Raw genomic sequence first — 16,182 nt, 5'->3', positions numbered from 1 at the left:
GGCACGTAGCGCCGTCTTGTTGAAACTAAACATTGTCCAGATCAATAAAATCCAATTCCGGCCATAAAAAATCATTAATAATCTCTCGATAGTGATCCATTCAACGTAACTGTTGCTCTAGCCTCATTTTCGAAAAAGTAAGGTCCAATGACTCCGCCGGACCATAAACCGCACCAAACAGTCACACGTTAAGGATAAAGAAGCTTTTCAACAATAATTCTTGGGTTTTCCGAGCCCCAGATGCGACAATTTTGCTTGTTGACGAAGCCACCGAGGTGGAAATGGGTTTCATCACTCAAGATGATTTGCATTTGATTCACTCAAGTGAATTTAAATAATTTCAATGCGTTGTTGAAGCGTGTATCGTTCCATTTTTATTAATGGCGTAGTTTCTACTCGTCCGAAATAGCGGGCTATTCAAAATAACACCTTTTATTGGAAAACCCTGTACCACGTTCTCATGCTTGTAAATGCTTAAAACATTTTTTAAACCAATATAAAGTGCTATAATGATATGCTTAGTATAATATGTATCATGTTGATATGGATCAATCAGGTAAGGTTAGGGTATATATAAAATCATAGATAGGTAGATAAGAAATAAGTTTTTTTTCATAATAGTGTCAGGATGACATAATAGTGCCAATAACTCCGAATTAAATATTGTCAAAATTAGACTTGAAAGAAGTACACATAAAAGGAATGATTATACCTACCGAAATTACACAAATAATTTTTTTATTGATTTAGAGCGTTTAAATGTGTGATAAACAAATTTTATATTTGAATACCAACAAACTTTTGACGTGTATAATTCTACTTGTAATTTCATCCTTGTATAATACTGTCCTTACGGAATTCAGTATGTATGACATTCACTTGGTAGTCGTACTCTTGAATAATACGTAGTCATGCGTCATTCCTTGTACATGATATCAACCTTTTTCAAACCTAATATAAAAGAGAAAGTAATTCACCTTAAAGAGGGATTAAAGGGATAAGTTTTAGAATCAGAAACTTATTCGGATTAGAGCAAATTTAATAGTATTTTCGACAAGTACACAAAAATTCAGACAACCAACTACATGAGCGACATTGTTTAAAGAAATGCAGTGAAAATTGATAAAAAAATGTAAGTTGAAAATGTCAACTGCGCTTAAATATGGTTGACCGCAGTAGAACTACCCTTGTAAATTTTTAAAGTCCGGTCTCGGTACATAAATCTACCCGCCCTCTCTCCCACCTCCCTTGCAGACCCGGCCCGGGGCAGTGCCGCTAGGAGTCGACAGAGGGCGGAGGTTTGATGGCAATGCGGTGAATCCGGCGCGCGAGGACTCATCATCCATTCTGCACGACATTTACAAACGGACCAACTATCTGGCAAGTACCGGAAACTCAGCAAAAGGTAGAAAGTAACAAAAAATAGTTCTAGTTAAAAAATGGGAGGTTCTTTGCTGAACGAGATGTGACGGCCCACAATCAGCTCGCTGCGAATAATACATTTCTCGACGGCTTTGGTTCATAATTATAATCAACCAACGAAAATCTGTGAAAAATCACGTCATTTATTATGATAGTAAGAATTGTGAATTATCATATTTTTTTAACGTTAACTAATCCTTTTATTTCTATTAAAATTTTTTGTGAATATTTTTTCTTCAAGAGAGTTATCAAAAATTAGGTCTGGATTCTTGACTCAGTTCCAATTTAAAAAATGACAGCTAAAATAATTTTCTGTTATTAAATATTATGTAACAGGTAAGTACTTTATGGATTTAAAAAAAAAATAATTAAAATCAAATTTAATAATATAATTAGTATTTTTTGGTTTTTGTTATTGTTACAGCTGTATCGGCTTTCAAGGCCATTTTAAAACTGTCACAGTTTGTGAGTTGTCACAGCTTGTGAGTTGTCACAGTTTGTGAGTTGTCACAGTTTGTGAGTTGTCACAATTTGTGAGTTGTCACAGTTGTCAGATGGGAGTTCTACGAATTAAAAACAAAAACAATAAATACTTTATTGCTTGTCTGAATTCTTGACACAATCAGTTCTAGTTCATTAGTAATAGAGTTAGTATGTTTAATGATTACAAACTAATATATTTTCATAGTTTACAAAATCATACATTTATAGAAAAATACAGTTTGTAAACTCACACAGTTTACTAACTTTTACATTTACCGACAAATATAGTTTGTAATGTAGTTGTTTAGTTTATAAACAAATACATGCACAGACAAATACAGATTGTAAACTCATATAATTTACACACATTCTGTCAATTATGTATATAGTAGTCACCATCACTAAAATGGTTACCTTAAAGTTCAGTTAGTTATTCTGGTTCTGGTTAGTTATTTTTAACCAATATCTGTAAAGATCGACAAGAATTAAACTCATCGATCAAAACGATCGGTTCTTCATGATTAGATTATTTTAATGATTTGAAATTTTTGATTAATTCAACCGTCGAGCCTTTCTAATTCTAGAGATGATTAAATTCATAAAGATCTGTCTGTGCATCACTTTTCAAAAATATTAATTGACATTATTTGTGGCATCAATTAGAATATATGTAATGGTTGCCATGTACTTCCCACCGGTGAACTGCCGAGAGACACGACAAATACTTGTCCAGCATTAAAACACTTTTGACTTCTATCGCATTACTCAGTTGATTTTACAACCGTTTGTTCTTGCGCTCTGCAACTCAAACTGTGGAACGCTTTTGGCCATTGTGTATTCCTCTTACTAAAACACCCTCTTATACCTTTCTACTGGTGTCTCATATGGAGTTTAAAAATGAATTTAAAAAAAATTCAAAATGATGGAATGATTCAAGTTCAAGTATCAACATTTAAACCACTAAGAACTACTACTTCTAGCACTAATTTCTGAGTACGTTATTTTTTTATAGTTAAACATCTATTTTAAAATGTCCTTTATAACTTATTTTTTTTTGGTTTGACTGAATATTGAACCTTCCTACCCAGGAAATGGAGTCAAGCATTACAAAAAAACCTTTATATGACCGACATATACTTCGAATATTAGCTACTGTAAGGTCAAAAGTTGACATAATGCATTGTCATCGACAGCAAATCTATCTGCCGAGTTTCAGCTCGATCGATTGTCGGGGAAGTGGGTTTATTTTCACTTCCAGGATTTGTATTAATTCATCAATTCCCAAGTGAAATTTAAATAAATGTATTTGAAAAAAAAATATTTTTTATCAATTTTCATGCACTTTTTTAATTATATTAAAAAATTATCCCTTTAGCTGAAGTGGTGATGTTTTGTAAGTCATTGATTTCCTGTTGATTTTTGAGTTTGACTTTGAATTTCAGGTCTGCTTAAATCTGAACACATGTCTCTCTTACAACATAAAAGTTTACATACTTACTCCTTCATGGACAGAGTTCGCAGAATTTCAGTTAATATTCAACCAAATCATTTGTGAAGAAACGTTTTGATTAAATTGTTTATTCTATTGACTGGTTAGTAATATTATTTCAGATCTACGTAGGTATTCTGGTAATATTAATTATGTTGAAGTAACATAACTATGGTTTGCAATCCCTATACAAAGTTCAAATTGAAATAACACAACTATGGTTTACATTCCCTATAAAACTTTTATAGAGAAGTAAGACAACTATGGTTTGCATTCCCTATACAAAGTTAACATTGAAATAATACAACTATAATTTGCATTGCCTACACAAAGTAAATATTGAAATCACACAACTATGGTTTGCGTATACATTTTTAATGTGGTAATAAAACAACCATGGCTTGCATTCCCTATACAAAGTTTATATAGAAATAACACAACTATAGTTAGCATTCCCTATACAACGTTTATATTGAAATAACAACTATGGTTTGCATTCCCCATACAACGTTTAAACAGTCTTGGTAACAAAATTTTTTAAGGTAGATGTATTTGACAATAATTTGAAATTTCAGAGGGCGTACGAAAATACGAAATAATTAAACTTACTTCTAAAAATGATTGTTAACAAAAATTTTATAGATTTTTTAATAAAGTTGGTTTGGTAGATAATGGAAGATTATACATTTTTATTTTACATGTTTATATTGTTGGTTCCCTGTATTTTAAAACGGAAGTGAATTTTTATTATTAGTTTCGTTGAGTTTTATCAGATGTATTTTTTTTTATCAAATGTAAGTAAAAAGTTGTACTAAACGATATGTTATAGACCCTAATATCTGATGGTATTAATAAATTTATGCCAGCATTTGTAAATTACTGTCATTATCTTATACATAACGCATAGTTAAAGAAATAATTAATCTGTCTGAAGAATGTCATGATAGGCTGAAACCGGTAACGGTAAATAATAAAATAAAAAAAATATTGATAAAGTGTAAAGACAGGGGAACTATTCCCCACCCGGTTAGACAGCGTAGTGAGGTGGGTTAAGTTAGGGGCGGTAGGAAAGGATTTATGAATGCGGGTAGCTTGTTCCACACACGAGCCTATGTACACGAAAACGAATAGAAAGAAACTAGCCTATAATAGAAGAAAATATAATATAAAGGAGACCCAAACGCGATGCCAACTCAGCCACTGACCGGTCATGTTTAATAAGTATCTAATCTACGACTTGATTTTGTTACCCGACCATACAATAATGTTTTTAAGGAAAAACACACACATATACACTAAAGGGGGTGTAAGTAGTTCAAAGACAACCAAAGGGAATACTCACCGCACAAATTTTAACTTACCACAATTCTTTAAATACTCTAATAAAATCCATTGTCGCATACTACATAGGTATATTATAATTTTAGGGAAAAAAACACACATACATCAAGTAAAAGTAAAAATCTCTACTGGAAAAAAATCACACATTTGAGACGATTAAATGCGACGCTTTTTATATTCTACGCGTCCATAGATGTATATGATGTCCATAGGTATCACTTTAACAAATTATTTGTTTGCGCCTGTACATACGCAATATGAATACGAATAGATAGTTTTAAACAAACACGTTTAAATGCTAAACACACGTAAATATCATTTAAACGTGTTTTGGCAATGATCTAACAGCTAGTTACGAAATCAGTGTAAGGGGTTCACACGTGGAAACTCATAAATTATTCAGAAAACATACTGAATTGCTTGGTACAAAGTATGGCTCCCCTTCGAACACTTTTAGCCACGTTGTGTTGAACAGAAGAGATTTCGGTTCCCACCGTAGTCGACTGAATGGCTGTAAATATGGTGAAAATTAAAATAATAAATAAAAATAAAAATGGTTTTATAAAACAATAGTATTTGGTTAAACTTACTTGTTGCACTAACTTCTGGTCCAAAAACTGTGTAGGTTTTCTGGTTTGCTAATAGCTTGAGATTTTTCTCCGCATCTGAAAAAAAAAGCTTTTAAAAGAAATTGCTGGCATCTGTTGTAAAATGTTTTAAGTTTTAGCAAAGACCCAAACCAACCGACGGAAAAACCCTGCTTTCTCTTGTGCGAGTTTTCACTAGAAGTTTAAAATTTGAGGGTTTGAGAGTTTTCCGGCAGAGCTTTTGTTGGAATTAAAGACATCTACCGATGAATTTCAGAATTATAATATAAAAACTATGAAAATTACACACCATGTTCATATCAGGTGTGATTTTGCAAATAATTTTCACAGAGGGCTAATGTGGCAGTATTATTTACAAAAAAAGTTTTTTTTTAATATCTTAGGGTGTTTTATAAAAGATTTAAGAAGATGATTATTTATAAATGTGGGGATTACATTAATGTAGCCTGGGTGTCACTGACATAAACAGTAAGCTAGAGGAACGACAGTTAAGATGGTATGGGTACATAAGACGGAGACCACCAGACCACACTGTGAAGCAGGCAATGTCTATAGAGCTTCAAAGACAGTCATCCAGAGGTAGACCAAAGAACTCCTGGATGACCCAATGCTCCAAAATCCTACAAAGAAACGGCCTAGATGAAAGCGACACTCAGAACTGAAGAAGCTATAACCTGAGAACGAGAAGAGCCGACCCCAACAGCCTACCTAGGCAATGAGTTGGGATAGTGCTAGGAAGAAGAAGAAAGAAGAAGAGGATTACATATAGACATTTTTGGATTATTGAAAACATTGGGAAATAAATATAAAAAGCGGATATTTATAATTAGATGCCTACAGTAATCACAATGATAATAATTTTTTGTGAACATTTGTAAACATTGAAAATAAATTATAAATGTACATTTTACATCATTATTAGATGCTTACCTAAATGGCATTAATAAATGTGTTTTTGGATATTTGAAAACATTATAAAATAAAGTAAAAAAATGCACATTTATGATTAGATGCCTACCGTAATCAGAATTAAAGATATAATATTTTGGATTTTTGAAAACTTTGTATGATAAAGTAAAAAATTCATATTTATGATTACTGCAAGATGCCACCGTAATCGAAATTATGGATATTTTGTCGGATTTTTGAAAACTTTGAAAAATAAAATAAAAAATGCGCGCAAAATTATGGATATGTTTTTTGTATTTTTTAAAAGATTTTTGAAAACATCACAAAACAAAGTAAAAAATGCATATTTAGGATTAGATGCCTACCGTTAACACAATGATCGACATTTTTTTTGTATTTATAAAACATAATAAAAAAAAGTTTAAAAAAAAGCATTTCACATTGAAATCTCTGATAAAATTAAATTACAAAAAAAAATTACGATGCTGTAAAATAATTTAATTAAATAAGTATTCCATTAGTCTACATTTCATGTTAATTACGAAAAAAAAGTGGGTGTGTCAAGCCTACGCAAGACAGAAGTGAAACTTCTAGTTTCAGCTGATGCTTGGCGTGGCGCAGTTCGCTGGTGTCTGAGAGAGAGGAAAGAAGAGAAGAGAGAGAACGTTCGTGAGCGGCTCCCCCACCTCAATAAGGTTTCACTTCAAAAATGCCACAGCCGAGAATCGAACCTCGCTTAACTGATTGAAAGCCAACCACGCTGAGCACCAACTGTAAGCAAAGCCGCATAAATTGATTATATTATGTAGGTTCTGAAAATATGAGAGCTTGTTATGTTTTATAATGTTACCTACATCACACCCAAAATATAATATATTTTTAAAAATAATGTACAATGTACAGAAATAGAATCCCACACAAGATCGCGTAGTGCGCTCTAGCGAACGGATATTTTATCAGAGGGAGATAGTTTTAATTTTTTTTTCTGTAAATTATTACATATTATCAAAATAAATAAATTAATTAAATAAATGTAATACAATTATCATAATATACGGATTAGATAATAATTTTAATCCAACACAATAACGCAAAGCGCGCTCTAGCGGAGTAATGTTTTATCACAGTGAGATAAGTGTTTTTATTATTTTGCAATATTATTTTCTTTTAAAAAATGTTCTGACCTACTAAAAAATAAGATATTGAATGAAAAAGGCGTTAAAAACAAAAAAATAATGTGCGATGGCCGAGAATCGAACTCGGATCAACTGCTTGGAAGGCAACTATGCTGACCATTACACCACCAACGCCAGTTGTCGGGATGAGCTAAGAAGCATTTATATGTTACTTCAAAACTTTGACTAGATCAAATGAACTTTAATCGGTGGTGGGGGTACCCGCATTTTCGTTTCGGTCATGAGTCGGTTTTACTCCGGTCCTCGAAATTGCATGACGCGCGTAAAGAAGTTTCACTTCAAAAACATTTTCGTTTATCCGCCCTCAAGTGGCACGATGCTAAGGCCGGAATTAATTTGTACATAAAGGTCGTGGACATCGTGGTCACAGTAGTTAGCTCCCGCCCTAATGCCAGCCGCCATCCGCCCAACACCCGTTCCCCGCCCAAGGGCATTATAATGCCGCCCTTGGCCGAGAAACTGTTATTATATTGAGATGATAATAGAATGTAAGAATATTAAGGTACAGGTTAAATTCTCACATTTACGTGATATTAGTTTTATTTTTGACTGAGAATGTTCCGTTTCAAGATGGTGGCCGTTTTCATGGTTCAGTAGAGATTTTTTTCTCATACGTGAAATCGCAGTGTTAATACGGACTTTCTTTTTTCAATTGTATAAGTTCTTATTTGAAACAATAAAAAGTTACATGTAATGAATGCGTGGTTTAAAATTTACTAAATAAATCGATTGATTTCAGAAGAAATTTAGGTATTGATTTGATGGCTACACCGTTCACAGATTACTATGTCTAGTGGTATTTAAATACTTAAAATCTGAAAGACCATTCGAATAGCATCTTGTTTCATGTTTATGTAATTTGATTTAGAGGTGAATTAGTTAAGATGTACTTAAAACGTAACGTAAGACAAGAAATTGACGTAAATAATATAAAGTAATCTTTCCAGTACAGCATCTATGTTCTATTTTAAGATAGTGAAATACTTTTCAACTCTATGTTATCTAAAATATTTTTCTCTTATCTAATATTTTTAATATGATACCGCACAAGATTGCCGACTGCTCCCAACCGTCTGGAGATAGTGAGACTATGGTAAGCTCAATTAGGGTATGTTATTAGGCTGAAGGTAGTAGGGAGGGGAAAGAGATGGGGAGGAGGAAGGTGAAGAAGTACCCGGCTATTCAGATTTGGTCACCATAAAACGGTCAAAGCCATTTCAAGCAACGTTTCAATTCTGAGTGGTGATCTTACATCTTCCACGTGAACATGCCGAAAATATAATTTATATTATTTCAAATGAGTAACTTGTGAAATAAAACAAACTAATCAATTTAATTTACTTGCGCACTCCGGGATTTGAATCCGCGGCCTCCAGCTTGCTAGTCAAGAGCCTTACCCCTCAACCACCGAGGCCGTCAAATTTTAATATGTTGCGTTAGTAACATTTAAGAAAACTCATTTAAAAATGCGATGAAACTCGTAAATTACTAAGAACATTGACAGAACACATATTACCCTTAATTTGGTTCAAACGCAAATGATTTATTTATTTATTTTTTTTTTTTTAAAGAAAGACAAACATTCCCGGGTTACAAATAACCTGATAATATTTTAAAAATCTCCTACTACCACCACAGTAAGCTGAAAATGTTGCTTGTGTTGTGTTGGAGGACTTAGCCAGCCGAGGAATTGAACACTCTACCCCTGGGTGGGACCCAAACGCGATGTCAACTCGGCCACCGACCCGGTCAAATACATTTCACAATATTATTTTAAATTGTGAAATTGCCGGCTCTCAACATAAGATTTCCTGACCAAACAGGCATAGTACGGTTTTAAATAGCATTCCGTTGAGTTACGTTATCAATGTTACTAGCGCAGATCCGTTACATATTACAGGATAGTCTGAATTCTTGACATATTAATTCTAACTAGCAGTTAAAAACCCGCTCCGCGGGTTTTTTTCTGCTAGGCCCTGCGGGCGGCTCTTGCTTGGGCTTCGCCCATTTTACGTGACATTAACAACAGTTACATTTAATAGATAGATATTAGAACATTCACAGAGAGAGGGTGAGTATAATATATATTGTTAAAACACGGAACAGGAAGGAGTTAATTAATAATAACATTCTAAATTTACCCATAATAAGAATGACAGTTGTTTGAATAAATGAAATTTTACGTATTTGTGATGGATTATTTCAAATGAAACACTATTATTGACTACATGTCTACAACTGATATTAACTGTTATCTTAGGTACCTAATATAACTAGCTCATAGGAGACTTGCAGTGCTTAAATATGTGTTACAACCGTCAATGTCTATAAGTTGAATCAATATCGTTTAGTTTGTCACAATTAAAGATAGTTTTAACAAAGTTGACTTAAATAATAGATTATTACATATTGATTAATTGTACCCGTGTTTATGAATAAAAGGAGGATAATTGTGCGATGACGGCCGGCGTGGTCTAGTGGTATACGCTTTTGACTACAGATCCGAAGGTCGCGGGTTCGAACCCGGCGTGCGCAAATAAATTTTATTTGATTAATTTGTGTTATTTCACAATTAATTAATTAAAAATAATATATAGTATATTTGCGGCACGTTCCAGAGTGGAAGATACTCTCAGTATCGCCCTGGTGTAAGACCACCATTCAGAATTGAAACGTTGCTTGAAATGGCTTTAGCCGTGTTTGGTGACCAGATCTGAATAGCTAGGTACTTCCCCACCTTCCTCTTCCCCATCTCCCTCCCCTCCCCAATACCCTCAGCCTCACAACATACCCCAATTGGGGATGCCATAGTCTAACTGGCTCAAGACGGGAGAAGTTGGGACTCTTGTGCGGTAATACTGTAAAAAAAAAAAAAAAAGTCGGTTTAATTAAAAGGTGTTAATTTTACTCCAACTGGTGGTAATTCTTTACCTACAACTGTTACTGTATCTAATAAAGTTTAAAGCTAGATTATATATACACCTTCATCAGGAGAGTAAAAATCTATATATAAAGGTAGATTATTACAATATAGCGCCCCTGAGGTGATATCTCACAAAAGCGGCGCTATGCAAATTGTCCAATAAATAAATAAATATAATGTTTACATTTTATTGTGTATACACCGAAGTCAAAAATTAAATATAGATTGCAATTGGGAAAGAAGAAGTGGAAGGAGGGGGGAGGAGTAAGAGTAGGCTGGGTTTATAATAATTAGGAATTACAATATCGTTAGACGGGAAAGACCAGTTGAGTGGGAAAATATTTAAAAGAGAGTTTATAAAAAAATTCTTGTTAATTATATCTGCTTTTATATTAATATGTTTCCTCATTTCTAAAATTTCAAAATTATTTATAGTGAAGTATTTTAAGACCTGAAAAAAACAAATAGCATATAACCATAAAACAATATATTCATAAGACAAATAGCATTTAATAACGGTTATTCTAATAAATTGATAGTTGAAATACTAAATAAAAAAATTAAACACATTCTCTTCAAACGGTCTTTCTAAAGATAGAAATAAACAATGGCGTAGAATTCTGTTTATGGATAACGATACTTCTAAAATTATATATATATATAAACAATCCTGGTACCATTCAACTGGCGTTTTACACTAATAACAATGAAGAAATATATTCTTAATAATAATGATAGCAAAATTCAAACAAAGAAAACAGGAGTTTAAAAACTCAATTGAGATGATTGTAATTTCTTTTACAAAGGTAGAACCAATAGAAACTTTGAAGTCAGAACTAAAGAATATCGCAGGGCTATAAATGGAAATAGTGAATCTGAGTTTGCAAATAATCTTTTAAATAATGATCACACTTTCGATAAAAATTCAGGTCTTAAAATACTTCACTCAGGATATAAAGCATCGCAAATAAATAATTTTGCAATTTTAGAAATTAGAAAACATGCCAATATAAAATCAGATATAATTAATAAGAAAAAAAAATATAAAAAATAATGATAAATGCCATTACAAAGTGATAAGCTTCCAGAAGAAATCTTCTTATAAAACGCTTGTTAATGGTAAGTAGTCAAGTATTGTTAGCTGCATATTTAAATATTCGCGCCAGGCATTTGGTTCGTTTTTAAACCGCCAGAGGTGCGCTCTGTCGGCCATCTTGAAGAAACGCGTGAATTTTTATAAACGTCAAACATAATCACGTAACTGTGGAGAATTTTCATTGTAATGTAATTAATCCAATGGATTATGAACTTTCTAAAACATATTTTCTTCGATATTATCCAAAAATTATATGAGCAGAAACGATGCTTATGAAGAAATCTCGTATTATTATGAGGCGATCCTATTTTAGTATGGAATTGTGTCTTAATATTCAAGTTACCCGAAACAGACAATTTAAATTTGACCAATCAGAGGGCCTACACCGTCCAGACGCTGGGACAATAATACTATCAGATTTTGAAAATGACAAATATAATCTTTAATAAATGATAAATGTTACATTATCATCATTTTTTGTAACAAATAGAGACAACGATGTCTTCACTGGGATCTATCGTGCTGAGGATTCCATTTGCATATAATTAAAATTTAGAAATAAAAAATGTTATGAAGTAATTATAAATATATTGTATAGTGTTTTTTCTGAAATAATTATGAATATATTATGTGGTTTCGATTTCAGTCTGTCTTTGATGTCAGTATATTTTTATTTGAGATTTTAATGTTATGAATGACTGTGGAATTTTGTTTTAGAGATTAGTACCGTACTATGGGAAACTTTTTTGGCCCAAATGTTAGTTTACAATACCTAACCTAACCTGTATTTTATCGTTTGCTTGAATTTTCGATACAATCAGTTCAAATTTTTTTAAATGACAAATTAATTCAAAATATATCCGAGTTCATTAAAATACAGTTACCCAGGCAGACAAACAGACCAAAAATCCAAATAAGTATTTTTAATTGCATTGTGCCAATAAATGTGCACCGAATTGTAATGTATAATTTGGTTGGGGAGTCCTCGTAATTTTAGTCAATTATTTCACATAGTTACCTTTAAACCGTCAGTATTCTCATTAATTTCATTTCCCAAGATGACAGCGTTATTTCTCGTCACTTATTGTGTTTCATCTAAGGCTCCGGCGGGGGGAAGGTAAGATGGTATGAAGGTAATGGTACAACCCGAAGGCTGTTGAATAATTAAACTTCTGACAGGTGAAACGCCGAGACGTGGCGCACCCGCCCGCCACCCTCTTAGGGGATTCCCTTTACACGCCAAAGTGACTCGAATGAGAGCAGAAAAACATACATGAAGGAAAAATTTGATAAAAAGCAAGCTTATTTTGACTTTTCCGAAGTGTTATTTTAGAGAAACAACTTTCTGTAAAAAATATGTCGCATTTAACACATCAAAGTTTTTATCTGTTTCGTGGTAAGAAGGTATAACGTTGCTTAAAATGCTGTGTATATACATGCGAGCTGAAACACGAGCCGAGCTTCGAATTATGGGAAAGGAACGAAGCAACAGCAAATGGCGCGAAACGCCGTTTGCAGTTGCTTCGTTTCTTTCCCATAATTCGAGACTCGACTTTTCGTTCGCAAATGTTTACGCAGCATTAAGTAGGCGAAGTCACTATTTGAAGCAATGTAAAGTGAAGCCAATTGCCCGCTCCCGCTAGGCAAATTTTCAGCGACCTTTTCTCATAGAAGAAAGATTGTTAGTGACCTTGAGGTATGAATTTGACAAAAACCACTTATGTTTCATTTTGTTAGTAAGTATCAAAAAGTATCAAAACATTTAAATACCGTATAATACTCAACAGACAATAATTGTCCATTGTCAGCCAGTTCTACTTCACGTGAATATGTCAACCCAACTGATCGCGTCGCTGAAGTCACATGTCACTGGTCGCGTGTTATTTGTCACTTCCAAGCGATGAAGATCATTTAATTTTTGACCGCTTTGCGTGCTCATCAAATTCGCCCACGTAAAACGCAGCATAAGTGCCAAATCGCAACATTTCAGGAGCGTGAAAATACAGGGTTTTCCAATAAGAGGTGTTATTTTGAATAGCCCGTTATATCGGTAGATGTTACTTAAGAAGCTGTTATTTTTTAACATTTGACAAATAAAAACTAGGTTATTAATAAAAATGGAACGATACACGCTTCAAAAACGCATAAAAATTATTTAAATTCACTTGAGTGAATCAAATGTAAATCATTTTGAGTGATGAGGCCCATTTCCACCTCGGTGGCTTCGTCAAAAAGCAAAATTGTCGCATTTGGGGCTCGGAAAACCCAAGAGTTATTGTTGAAAAGCCTCTCTTTCCTCAACGTGTGACTGTTTGGTGCGGTTTATGGTCCAGCGGAGTCATTGAACCTTACTTTTTGAAAATGAGGCTGGAGCAACAGTTACGGTAAATGGATTGCGCTATCGAGAGATGATTAATGATTTTTTTATAGCCGGAATTGGATGATATTGATCTGGATAACGTTTACTTTCAACAAAACGGCGCGACGTGCCACACAAGCAATGAAACCATTGATCTTTTACGATTAAATAGATGATATAACTAATAAGGCTTTAAAGATTCTTGGCTTCCTTTGTAGAACCCTAACTGATTTTAAGTCATTGGATTGCATGAAAACACTCTACATTTCACTAGTTAGAAGCCAAGTGGAATATAATTCACCTATTTGGTCTCCTTTCTATAAAGTACACTCTAACAAATTAGAACGGGTTCAACACAAATTTCTTAGGTACTTAAATTTCAAGCTTAAAATTCCAATAGAAAACATTAATTATGTAAATTTGATGAATGGACTTAATTTAATTACGCTGTCTGACAGAAGAACCATTTCAGACCTAATTTTATTATACAGAGTCATGAACAACCTTATTGACAGCCCTGCCATCGTTGCTGCTATTAAACTCTATGTACCGACAAGAAATACTAGACAAAATACAACATTCTTTTGCGACACATATAAAACCAACTATCAGTCAAACTCACTTACCAATAGGATGCATGATTTGGGCAACAAGTTTGGTGGTATTATAGATATATTCCATGATTCCCTTTATAATCTTAAATTCAAATTAAACCAACACTTTGTGGAATCATACAAATTATTGTAATAGATTTAACGATTAGATATGTTATTGTAATGTTTTATATTATATTTTGTTCTTTGTTATTGTTAAATATTATGTTGTTTAAAATGTTTCTTTACGCCATATTCTTCAAAAACTACTTGTATATTTTTTTAAAATTCTTCACTTTTATAACTCTTAGTATAAATTCTAACTCGATAACTTATGTAAAACTTATTTATAATCTATGTAAAAGCCCCTATGGGCGTATAACAACAACAATAAACAATAAACAATAAACAATAAAATAACACCTCTTATTGGAAAACTCTGTAGTTAAAAACTATCGTGTTAATAATAATAAAAAAACGTAACTACCTACTTACTACAAATATTGATTAAAATAAAGGTAGTCAAAACGGTCAATGTTGATGATGACTGCATGAAAACGGGTAATTTCTCCTATTTTTTCTTATGTACACTGCATGACTGTGGAACAAGCTACTAATGTTGCCTTTAAAACCTCACATTTTAGGGGATCTTACAAAAAAGTGGCAAATCCTATCCTAAATCCACCCTTTTAGCCCATCTTACAATGTAGCCCAACATGATAGCGATATAGTACCCCTAGCTGTATTTACTATAGAGACAGGGAGCTATGATGAGGTGGAATATAAAAGAAAACTCTTTCACATATAGGATGTTAACGTTTTCTGGAAGAAATTGGTCGTTTTCCTCGTCTTTCAACCTAACATCATATCTATGAGTTTTTTTTTTTTAAATATGCCTTCATATTAGAGTTGAGAAAATTTTTGTTGAGTGATACAACGAACTTCACAGTGGCCACGTTTTAATTTCTTGCAGAATCTTGCACAATGTTCAATTACTTGCTAATGTTGAATGTTGAAAGAATTATTCGTCATTTTAATTTCCTAGGAGGAGGCGTATAAGAAGTCTAAACTCTTGATGAGATTGAGAGTTTCACTACGATATCACCACTTTGGAAATTTAAACTTGGAAGTTCTTTCTCCAGCCCACCCTTTTTTCTGGATAACACTTTTATTTTGATTTAAAAATAATATGCACCTTGAAATAAATAATAATTTCAATTTTGTGACAAACGAGATCCATCTAAAAAATAAGGATTGGCACTGAGGGGTTGGATGAGCTATTTATTAAGGATAAACAAAACAATTCAGGAACCGTGACCCAAAACTAAATGAATAAGAATATTTCGTCACTATAATAGATCTCTGCTTTTTATATTAAACCGCATAAGAGTACCAACTGCTCTCAATCGTCTGGCGCCAGTGAGACTATGGCATCCCCCAATGGGGTATGTTGTGATGCTGAAGGTAGTGAGAAAGGGAAATAAATGGGGAAGAGGACGGTGGGGAAGTACTTGACTATTCAAGCGACTTTTCAATTTTCAACTGTCGTCTTACACCAGGGTGATACTGAGAGTATCTTCCACTCTGGAACGTGCCGCAAATATGAAATCTTCTGAATAAAGATAAGTATTTAACCAAACACTGATAGGTAAAATGAAAACTTTTGAGTTTTACATCCATAGGAGTATCCCCAAAATGCACTAGACAAATATAGAATATATACGTACAACTGTGACAGTTCGAGCTACGTACTCGTAGCGTAG

General features: G+C 33.2%; 1 protein-coding gene across 1 annotated transcript in view; it reads right to left on the bottom strand.

Moving 5' to 3' along the window:
- The window catches only part of Sol1 (CUB domain-containing protein Sol1), a 341,999-nt gene that overhangs the window by 158,591 nt on the left and 167,226 nt on the right, over nt 1-16,182 (bottom strand). The window contains exon 7 of the mRNA XM_089639889.1: nt 5,326-5,400. Coding sequence (XP_089496015.1) covers nt 5,326-5,400 — 75 coding nt within the window. The remainder of the gene's footprint in view (nt 1-5,325; nt 5,401-16,182) is intronic.

This window comes from Hesperophylax consimilis, chromosome 14, assembly GCF_061612785.1.
Source record: "Hesperophylax consimilis isolate HC1 chromosome 14, BYU_Hcon_1.0, whole genome shotgun sequence".
Lineage (NCBI taxonomy): Eukaryota > Metazoa > Arthropoda > Insecta > Trichoptera > Limnephilidae > Hesperophylax > Hesperophylax consimilis.
Note: the sequence above shows the minus strand (reverse complement) of the source record. Positions and strands in the feature narration are given on the sequence as shown.